The sequence below is a fragment of the Heteronotia binoei genome, chromosome 14 (genome assembly GCF_032191835.1).
Source record: "Heteronotia binoei isolate CCM8104 ecotype False Entrance Well chromosome 14, APGP_CSIRO_Hbin_v1, whole genome shotgun sequence".
Classification (NCBI taxonomy): domain Eukaryota; kingdom Metazoa; phylum Chordata; class Lepidosauria; order Squamata; family Gekkonidae; genus Heteronotia; species Heteronotia binoei.
Window position 1 is genome coordinate 15,959,244 of NC_083236.1, and position 11,406 is coordinate 15,970,649.

At 39.4% G+C, this 11,406-nt stretch overlaps 2 protein-coding genes across 2 annotated transcripts; both read left to right on the forward strand.

The window, feature by feature from the left end:
- The first annotated feature begins 852 nt into the window (after positions 1–852).
- On the forward strand, positions 853–3,364 carry LOC132582584 (protocadherin gamma-A10-like). Its single transcript, XM_060254227.1, has one exon. The coding sequence runs from the start codon at positions 932–934 to the stop codon at positions 3,362–3,364; it is 2,433 nt and encodes an 810-aa protein (XP_060110210.1). The 5' UTR covers positions 853–931.
- A 5,022-nt stretch (positions 3,365–8,386) lies between these two features.
- LOC132582581 (protocadherin gamma-A6-like) lies at positions 8,387–10,878 on the forward strand. Its single transcript, XM_060254224.1, has one exon. It carries the CDS (start codon positions 8,443–8,445, stop codon positions 10,876–10,878), a length of 2,436 nt encoding a protein of 811 aa, XP_060110207.1. The 5' UTR covers positions 8,387–8,442.
- Positions 10,879–11,406: the final 528 nt, after the last annotated feature.

Below are 11,406 nucleotides of genomic sequence, written 5' to 3' on the forward strand. Positions count from 1 at the left end.
CTCCTTCCTTCCTCAGTTGCATTTCTCCTGTACATATAAAGCTGTGCCACAAGCTGGAAGCAAAATACTTGGATTTAATAACATTTTATCACATCAGTGTCAGTAAATAAAGTTGGATGAAATTACATAAAAGACTACCGACGTTTGGTGTATTCTGCTTTGCGCTGCCTGACTTCAATTCTAACTCAGTCTAAGAATTTAAGAACCATAAAATCAGATGAGTTTGTTGTTACTTGTAGTAAAGCTGGAAAAAAAAACCATTTAAACATGTATGGGAGCAATCCTACTCAGAAGTAAGTTCCATGTTATTCAGTGAAACTTACTCCCAAGCAAGTGTTATTAGGATTATACTTTATACCACTAAAATGTTGAAACTAAAAGGAAAAGTCTTCCTGATTTGACTGAAATGAGATTTTCATAAGATTAAATGTAATTGAGGTTATTTTGCAATCTAGTTTAATGTATCAGTTCCTTGGTGAAGAAAAACACACATAAACACTCTTTTTAAAAAGGCTGTAATATTCTATCCACAGCACTGTACTTTTGCATTTATATCAGTAATAAAGTCAGTAGAAATTATTTTTACATCCTCAGAGCAGTTTTTAGGGACATAGTCCCAAGTAAAAATTCAAACTCTTGCCCAAGCCTAAAAGCAAAAGAAGAATTTTAGAATGGCATCATGAAATTGCTATTATGGTAAAAAATAGTCTGCAGTTTTTAGCTGAGACTCTGGGTGCCGCTGTTCACCAGCTTGATTCCAGCTAACACAGTCTAGCAGTTCTTTAATAGGTAAGTACAAAATATAACACAGAGATCAGACTTCTACAGACATTTTAGGGAACGGAGCACTTGCTTTGAAACCAAAATTAGTTGCAAATCCAAAAGCTTTTGTGCTAGTATCAGTGTTTTTTTTTTATCCTGCTGCCAAGAAATGGAAAAAACTCAGAGGCTACGGAACAATAGAGAAGGAATCCTGCAATGCTTTATCATGATGTTCATTTGGAAAGCAGTTTCTGCACAGATCCACTATTCCATTCCTGAAGAGATGCAGAAAGGCTCTTTTGTGGGAAATATTGCAAAAGATCTAGGAATGGATGAAAAGCATCTTTCAGAACATGGACTCCGGATTGTTTCCCGTATAGGTACAAGTCAGTATTTTACTTTAAATGTTATCAGTGGCCATTTGCAAATCTCTGACAGAATAGACAGAGAAAAAATTTGTGGAAGGGCAGGGAAATGCATGTTAAATTTCCAGGTTATTATTGAGAGTAAATTAGAGATCTATGCAGTTGAAGTGGAAATTATTGACATAAATGATAATGCTCCACAGTTCCCATCAGAGAAACAGAAACTGAAAATTAGTGAGTCATCTATGCTAGGGTCCCAGTTTCCTCTTCCTGAAGCTCAAGATCCAGATCTGGGCATAAATTCTATACAGAACTACCATCTCCTAGGAAGCAGCCATTTTTCTTTGAGTGTGCAAACAAGAGAAACTGGTGCTAGGCATGTCAAACTGGTGCTGGAAAAAAGTCTGGACAGGGAAGAACAACCAGTTCATGATCTCATCCTCACAGCTTCTGATGGGGGTGATCCATTGAGATCTGGCACTACTCAAATCCAAGTTATAGTCCTGGATGCGAATGACAATGCGCCAGCTTTCAGCCAACCAGTCTACAAGGTTAATGTTGAAGAAAACATCCCTAAAGGGTCCATTGTAGCCACTGTAAGGGCCATTGATGTAGATGAAGGAATCAATGGAGAAGTAAAATACTCATTCAAAAAAATCACAGAGGAAGATTCTAAAATATTTCTTTTAAACTCAACAACTGGTATCATAATGCTCACAGGCAATCTTGATTACGAGGAGTCTTCACTATATGACTTTGAGGTGAATGCTGAGGATGGGGGAGGGCTTAGTGACTGGTCACAAGTTGTTGTTGCTGTTATGGATCTGAATGACAATGCCCCTGAATTAGCAATAACTTTCTTAATCAATACCATACCTGAAAACTCTCCAATAGGCACTGTTATTGCTCTCTTAAATGTACAAGATCAAGATTCAGGAGTCAATGGTGAAGTCACATGCTCAATTCCAAGCAAACTGCCTTTCCAGTTAAAGAAATCTGTTGACAGTTTTTATAGTTTAGTGACATATGACAACCTTGACAGAGAGAGGGTAACAAACTATAATGTCATCATTACTGCTGCTGATAACGGGACCCCATCACTTTCTACATCTGCCGATATCTCACTTCAGATTCTAGACAGAAATGACAATGCTCCTGTATTTGCAGAATCATCCTACATGTGTTATTTCCCAGAGAATAATCCCAGAGGAGCGTCGATATTTTCTTTAACAGCAAATGATCCAGACTGGGAAGAAAATTCCAGAATAACTTATTCAATCATTGAAGGACACAAGAAGTCCATCGTTTCATCATACCTGTCCATTAATTCTGAAACTGGGATTATTTATGCCTTAAACTCATTCGACTATGAAGAGTTCCAAGAGATTCACTTCCTAGTCCGGGGCCAAGATGGAGGCTCCCCACCACTCAGCTGCAATGTCTCAGTGACCCTCTTCATCCTCGATCAGAATGACAATGCCCCAGAAATCTTGTACCCTTCTCTCCCCAGTGATGGTTCCACTGGTGTAGAGTTGGCCCCCCTCTCTTCTGAGCCTGGATATCTGGTCACTAAAGTGGTGGCAGTGGATGCAGACTCTGGCCAGAATGGCTGGCTCTCCTATCAATTACTCAAGGCCACAGAGCCAGGGCTCTTCTCCATAGGCCTCCACACTGGAGAGATTAGGACAGCCCGTTTCTTTCTGGACAAGGATGCTCTTAAGCAAAGCCTGGTGGTTTTAGTGAAGGACAATGGGCAGCCCTCTCTCTCTGCCTCAGTCACGGTCACTGTGGTGCTGGCCGACAGCATCCCTGATGCACTGAGTGACTTCAGCAGCATCTCGGTTCCTGAAGACCTGCGTTCGGATCTCACCTCCTACCTGGTGGTCGCCGTGGCATTTGTCTCCTGCTTGTTTTTTGTCTTCCTTCTTGTATTACTGGCACTCCGACTTCGTAAGTGGAGGAATTCTCAGTTGTGTGATTCTAGAAATGTGAATTTCACTGGTGTTCCTGTCTCACAGTTTGTGGGGATTGATGGAGTTCGAGCATTTCTTCAATCCTATTGCCATGAGCTTTCATTAACTTCAGGCTCTCGAAAAAGCCAGATTCTTTTTCCAGTTGGAAGCTGCACAAATACCCTGACACCACAACAGGCTTGTGATCAACCAGATCCTTTGCTAATAACAGGTGATTCAGCCATAATTTTTGAAGAAGCAGCAATCAGTCAGGTAGGCATGTAAATTCCATTTATTTTAATGTTAAAGTTTGATCTTTGGGTTTATAAAATAGAGATACTGTACTTGTATAATCCTTGTTTAATAATAGGCATTTGACTCAGGTGTTGTCTGTATCAGTCTTTATAGTTTATGTTTCACAGTTTTTGGTTACTACTGAAGTGTGAAAATTTCTTAATATGTCTAATTTCAAATGGCTACTTCTACCTACCTCAGATAATAGAGGAATTGGTCATGGTCCCCTACCTGGGCCAAAAATTGCACTGCACACATCCACTCTTACTCCCTTTCACCTGTCCCCATTAACCATATGATAGATCAGGTGAACTATCAATAATTGGGTAATCAAATATGTTATACTGGAAAGGTCTGAAGTACCCTTCTGTTTGCCTTGGTAGTTCTGTTTGCCTTGGTTGAGATATTGTTCCAATTGAGATATTATATACACTGTGAGGATATCAGGAGATTCCAAAGGTGTAATAGTTAAAAAACTTAGATAGCTGTAAGAATAACTCATACTCAGATCCAAAGTTCTTTTCAGATTGACTTGAGGACTTCTCTTTGATAGATTTATATAAATATTGCTGTCTGCATCAAAGCACCAATTTCTGTTAATACTGACAAAAATCATTAAATGATTGATTGTTCTTTAATGCTGACCGAATGTGGTAGTGCGGCAAAAACCCCAATTATGGTACCATGAGTTTCACTATCAGACTCAGACAGCTAAAATAACTGAGACTAGATATTGAATAACTCACTCCTCTTAAAGAGATTAGAAATCTTCTGCATGATGAGCAATACCTTAGACATGCTTTTTTCATCATTTAGGAACATCCCAGATCATATATTAGGGGATACTTGGAAATACACACAGAAATATCAGGCAAATGAAAATGTCATTGATACCTAAGTACCCCCCAAAAAAAGTGGCATTCTACTTCACTGATACAGAGAAGGCTTTTGAAAGGAGTGAGTGGAATTTTCTGATTGGAACCCTACTTGCATCTGGTTTCAGGGACGTTTCAAGAAGTGGATTACTCTAATGTTAGTCTTCCAGTAATGTTATTTAACAGGCAGGCTAGGTTTTGCCTCTCTCCAAGAGCAACCAGTGAGAGCTGATGGTCTGTTGAGAGGGAGAGGCTTGGAGAACAAGAGTTGAAAAATGACAGGGGGTTAGCAGCAGACAAATGGACTGAAGTAAAAAGAGGGTTTTCTGACTTTGGGGGGGGGGGGACCTCTATAGAAGAACTGCGTAGAACAGGCAGAAAATAGTAAATTTGTAACTAAAGGATCCCAGCTGTAGTTACGGGACCTTAGTTCAAAAGTTCAAGTGAAGGGAAGTGTTTCTTAGACTTACTTTCCTCAACGTTTTGTTCTTATAAATAAAAGTTTCTTGTTTCAAATAACCCAGCAGGGCTGCATATTTAAGGACAAAAACACACTATTTAATATCTTGGTCTTTACACATATATTACAAGATATGAATTAATGGTGTTTGGAACAATCCCAATTGCTGTCTGTGAGTGAGCAGCTTATTAAAGGGGCTGGGCTATCCTGTCTGTGAATGTCTCTGGGAGTGAGAGAGGGGACATGAGGTGTGAGATAGTCATTACTCTGTAGCTTTTAAAAGAAACAAGAAGGGTGGTAAGTGTGATGTCCTGACTTGTGTATAACCCATAACCTGAAGAAGAGAGGTTGTAGAGGATGGCAGGCACTCTGCATGAGTGGACAAAATGTGTCACAATCTGTGTACAGAAGTTTTGGCAATTTGATTAAGAAGGATATTCAGGATATTGGGGTAGTGAATTTAGTCAATAAAACGTTGTTTTATGCAGATGATCTGTTTTCTACATTGTGTAAACCCCCTAATTTCTTTTGCTAATGTAGTCAGACTATTAAGTGAATTTAATATGATCTAAAACTATAAGATTAACCCAGAGAAATTGGTGTTGCTAGAAATCAGTATGGTGGTGCATAAGGACATGTGCTGGAAACTCGACAGGATCCCAGTGGAGATGTGAAGGAGTCTTGCTTGTACATAATGTAGATAGGCTGATGAGAGAGAATTTTCAGCCAGTAGTAAAGCAGGGGAAAATGGTTTTGACAGCTCTGGCAAATTTAAAATTTTGTGTTTGGACAAAATAGCCAATAGAAAAGGGAAGAGTCTGACAATTCTTCAAATTCCTGAGGTTTTGTTTTTAAAGATCCTAATGTGATAAATAAATATATTTGGAATTTCAAGTCGCCTTGAATAAAAGCTAAAATAATGCAGTGAAGTTAAGTACAGTTCTAAACATTACAAAATATGCAAGTATCTCAGATTAATTACTACAGTAGTTTACTTATGATGGTATTTATCCTTCTTGGGGGGCAACAGGAATTTGGAGCAAACATACCATTCTCTGCCTGGATGGTTGTAAACAAGGCAGTATCGATGGGGGCAGGTAAATATCAGATAAGCAAATCCTGGATTTTGGAACACTGCAAAGACGTAGAGGCTTAGGAAATTGACTAAACCCTGGACTGTCCATGACATGCCCCTGCTGTCATCCAGTTCTGCATCAGCTGGGTTATGGCATAGTGTTGCATTAATGTTGGGGGTGTACCTGGGCCTGGGGAGACTTAGGATGGTAAGTCCTGGTCTTCCCATGACATGTCCCCGCTACCATCCAGTTCTATCTTGGCATGGTTCCAGCAGGGTTTGCCACCAGCATATTCTCAGGATACACTGATGTAGGAGTTTGTTGCCATCCTAAGCCCATTCAAGGCAGGGTTTAGGAAGGCACCATATATGGCAGCAAGCTCCCTTTTCATGTTCTTTGCCGCAATTTAACAATTTTCCATGATACAATATTGCTTTAGTATTTTATCAGATATGTGCTTGAGATTATGCCATGAGTGTGTGTGTGTAAAGTGCTGTTAAGTCACAGCTGATTTATGGTGGCCCCAGCAAGGGGTTCTCAAAGCAAGTGAGAAGCAGAGGTGATTGGCCATGGCCTTCCTCTGCAGAGTCTTCCTTGGAGGTGTCGCTTTCATGTGCTGATCACTTAGCTTCCAAGATCAGGCTGTGCCATGCTGCCTACCCTCCCATTCCATGAGTACAATGTATTAAATATATCGGACTCCAATAACTTTAAATAAAGAAATGGTAATATGAAATGGATAGATGTAGGGACAAACTGATATACCTTGGGAGTGGTCAGTTTTGGAGGATATTTGGCAGTACTTACTAACACATAATAATTTAGCTTTTAGTACAGTTTCCTTCTTTACATTTAACCATTTTTTTAAAAAAGTTGTAATTAATGGAGTTCTGCAAAGATCTAGCAAGGTGATTATCTACTTTTCTGTCCCTCAGTGCTCTCTGTTGCTATCATTAATATATAGTGGCATTTCCATATTTATTTTATTTATTTATTTATTTATTACTTTGCATTTATATCCCACCCTCTCCGCAAGCGGACTCAGGGTGTTCACATTTCACATTAATTGCTGCATTTTAAGAGGAAATAAAATTGAAGACCATATGAACTAAAGATATATCTTTAAATACTCTGAAAAAGAAATGATGGAGGATGGAACTGCAGTGCCTTCATTCCTCCACCAGTCTTTTTACCAGCTTGTACCCCTCCAGCCCACTATCACCAGAAGGTCTCTGTTTTCCCATGGAGCTACAGAGGGCTTGTGGGGGCAGTGCCTTCTGAGAAATAACATACTAGCTCTCACTTAATTCTTAGATTTCATTGTTTAAAAAGCAATTCTCTAGAACTTTTTGGAGACCTAAAGAAAAACAAGCTAAGCCATGTTCACTAGATTGCCTGGAGAAAAGACCTTCATCTGTCCCTTGTATTTTTTTTTAGGTTATTAGTACACCTGGATAAAGTTCCTGAAGAGAGTATAAAACATTTTATGGAGTGAATAATACATAGCTACATAATATTTTCTAGCATCATAGCCTTGTTCCCTCCACCCCACAATCAGTTGGAAACCTGAATTCTTCTCAGGTGCTCCATTTATGAAGAAGTTCAAGACTGTATATTTCCACCTGCATTTGGCTCTTTAGAGGGTTCTGGGTTACCTGCCATTTAACTGGATGAAACATTATCACTGCCTCTAGTGAAATTGTGACTTTATGAATGTGAAGTGCTAAAATGATTTACTCTAACAATGGAATACTGGGTAGATATAGACTCTTTTAATGTAATTTCATTCACTGACCATTCTTGAATGAAGGGTGTGCATGTAAACTTGGGAACCTGGTGTTTGAAATCCAATTCAGTTTAAATTAATAAATCAACTAAAGCATATTGAACATGTTAAGGTTGTTGCAATTTCAAACTGTTGAAATTGCCCCCTCACTGGACTCTTCCACTCTCACATGATAAAATTTCAAGCTACATGCCTGCTGTTGCATCATAGGGGATATCAGAAGATCAATGGGAGAAATACACAGGACAGTTGGGTTGCCTCAGAGAATCTGAAGATCTAAGGATAATATGTGGGTGAGCACTCAGTCATCTTTATCCTCATAAGCTTATTTTTATTTTGATAAATCTCTTTTCCTACTTACATGCATATATTGATCAATCCCATAAACAAAAGAAAAAGAAAAAACCCTAAACATAGTGTATTAATCAAATACACATGCACAACAGAAAGTGGACTAACAGATTTAAGGTTAGTACTTCTGTATACATAGGCTCTTCTTTAAACTGTTAGGATACACTTATTATCCCCCTCAGGTTCGTTTGCTTAATCAGATTCTGGATCCATAGATCTGAAATTCAGGTGTTGGGCAGATTTTTTTTACGAAGAAAAGAAAGACTCTAATGACCAAAGATGTGAAAATAATTTCATGACAAAAAACAACTGAAGTTTTGGGATGAGACTCTGGGTGTCGCTGTTCACTAATTCAGCAGAGAAATGCACTCAAATCAGCCAGTTCAGCTTCAAGATTCTTCACTATTCAGAGTAACAAAGTGACCAGGAGTAAATCAAACGCAACATTGGATTTAAGAAAAAACAGAGAGACGCTATCCTGTTCCAGTGAGAACCAGTGCCTTTTACCTTCCTGTCAGGAGATGGAAGAAACACAGAAGCTCTGGAGCTGCAAAAAGAAGGGAATCTTTCTATATCTAATGCTGTTGTTTATTTGGAAAGCAGTTGCTGTGCATATTCACTATTCCATTCCAGAAGAGATGCAGAAAGGCTCTTTTGTGGGAAATATTGCAGAGGATCTGGGAATGGATGGAAAGCATCTTCCAGACCATGACCTGCGGATAGTTACAAGAACAGGTATGGTTCAGTATTTTTCTTTAAACATCCACAGTGGTCATTTACAGACCTCTGAGAGAATAGACAGAGAGGCAATTTGTGGACAGGCAGAGAAATGCATCTTAAATTTTCAGGTTATTGTTGAAAGTAAAAGAAAACTGTATGGAGTTGAAGTAGAAATTACAGATATAAATGACAATGCTCCTCACTTTCCTCCTGGGGAACAGGAACTGAAAATCAATGAAATATCTATCCAAGGGTCCCGGTTTCCTCTTCCTGAAGCGCAAGATCAAGATCTTGGCATGAATTCTGTGCAGAGTTACCAGCTCACGGGCAGCAGCCATTTTTCTTTGGATGTGAAAATGGGAGAAAACAGTGCTAGGCATGTGGAGTTAGTATTGGAAAAAAGTCTTGACAGGGAAGAGCAATCAATGTATGAACTAGTCCTTACAGCTACTGATGGAGGTGATCCTATTAGAACTGGCACTGCTCAAATCAAAGTCATTGTTTCAGATATGAATGACAATGCGCCAATCTTCAGTCAGTCACTCTATGTAGTGAGTATTGAGGAGAATATTCCTAAAGGATCCACAATCTGTAGAGTTAGAGCTGTTGATCTAGATGAAGGAATCAATGGAGAGCTGAAATACTCCTTCAAAAAAGCCACCAAGAAGGACTCACAAATGTTTCTTTTAAACTCAACAACTGGTACAATAACAGTCATGGGGGACATTGACTTTGAAGAATCACCTTTTTATGAATTAGAGGTGCACGCTGAGGATTATGGAGGACTGTTCGACAGGGCAAAGGTTGAGATCACCATTACAGATCTGAATGACAATGTGCCTGAGTTAACTGTAACCTTTCTTGCAAACTCAATCAAGGAGAACTCACCATCTGGAACTGTTATTGCTATTTTAAATGTAGAAGACCAAGATTCAGGAATGAATGGTGAAGTCACATGTTTGATTCCCCAGATTCTCCCTTTTCAACTTAAAAAATCTACAGATAACTTCTACAGTTTGGTAACAGCGGATGCCCTTGATAGGGAGCAGAGAGATTCATACAATATCACTGTTTCTGTAAGTGATCATGGGACACCTCCTCTTTCTACAGCCATGCTGATAGCACTTCACATTATAGATACAAATGATAACCCTCCACGCTTTTCAGAATCAATCTACACATCTTATTTCATGGAAAATAACCAGAGAGGAGCTTCAATCTTTTCCCTAACAGCAAGTGATCCTGACTGGGAAGAGAACTCCAGAATAACTTATTCTATAATTCAAAGAAATATCAATGATTCCTCCCTTTCTTCCTACATTTCCATTAATTCTGAGACTGGGATTATTTATGCCTTGCATACATTTGATTATGAAGAGTTCCAGGAGATTAACTTCCAGGTCAAGGCCCAAGATGGAGGCTCCCCACCACTCAGCTCTAATGTCTCAGTGACACTCTTCATCCTTGATCAGAATGACAATGCCCCCCAAATCTTGTACCCTTCATCCCCCAGTGATGACTCCACTGGAGTAGAGTTGGCCCCTCGCTCCTCTGAGCTGGGTTACATTGTTACTAAGGTGGTGGCAGTGGATGCAGACTCTGGGCAGAATGCCTGGCTCTCCTATCAATTACTCAAGGCCACAGAGCCAGGGCTCTTCACCATAGGCATCCACACTGGAGAGATCAGGACAGCCCGTTTCTTCCTGGACAAGGATGCTCTCAAGCAAAGCCTAGTGGTTTTAGTGAAGGATAATGGGCAGCCCCCTCTCTCTGCCTCAGTTACAGTAACTGTGGTGCTGGCCGACAGCATCCCTGAAAGCCTCTCTGATATTAGCAGCATCTCAGTTCCTGCAGACCCTCAATCAGATCTCACCTTCTACCTGGTAGTTGCTGTGGCTTTTGTCTCCTGTTTGTTTTTCACTTTCCTGCTTGTGTTGCTGTCCATCAGAATGTACAAATGGAGAAATTCACAGCTGTGTGATTCTGGAAGTGTGAATTTCAATGGTGTACCTGTCTCGCAATTTGTGGGGATTGATGGCGTGCGAGCATTTCTTCACTCGTATTGCCAAGAGATTTCTCTCACCACAGACTCTAGGAAAAGCCAGTTCAATATTTCCAACGGAAATGATTCCAATACTCTGACAGACCACTTGACTAGTGAGGTAAAGGATCCTATCCTAGCTGGTGAAGATTTTAATTTAACCAGTGGAGATCAGATCATACTCCAGGTGAGCTAGCTTTTTGTTGTTAAATTGTCGAGTAATTATTTATCTTTTACCCAGATTTTAAGTGCTGCTTCTTGCATTTATCTCTTATTCAGCTCTTTCCCCCCCATTAAGTCATCATCCTATATCTTTGTAATTTTTTGCATGAAACGTTCAAGTAATAACAGTTGGCTCGATGCAGGAAATTATTAGCTAATAACCATTAACCATTTGGCTAGTGGATAATACCACAATCAGGTGTCTCATGTTCTTTAGGTATATTTTTGGTACTATTTGCAGATATTTAATAACATTGTCACTGAGAGAGCAAGTGGGGCATGGTCTTAGTTCAAATATGAAAATATTAAATAGCATTCATGTAAGAAGCAGACTACATTTGAATGTATCAAAGGGGTATGGAAACTGAAAAGATACATGTAATACAAATATAGTTAAATGGGAAATTTGAGTATCATGATTTTAAAAAGGCAAAAGTCCATATTTAAGCATAAAGAATTAAATGCACAGATGGGAATACCTAGGTTAGAGTAGCACATGGGA

What these genes read in the sequence shown, in the direction of transcription:
- LOC132582581 (XM_060254224.1), top strand. Translation starts at nt 8,443, where the DNA reads ATGGAAGAAACACAGAAGCTCTGGAGCTGCAAAAAGAAGGGAATCTTT.
- LOC132582584 (XM_060254227.1), top strand. Translation starts at nt 932, where the DNA reads ATGGAAAAAACTCAGAGGCTACGGAACAATAGAGAAGGAATCCTGCAA.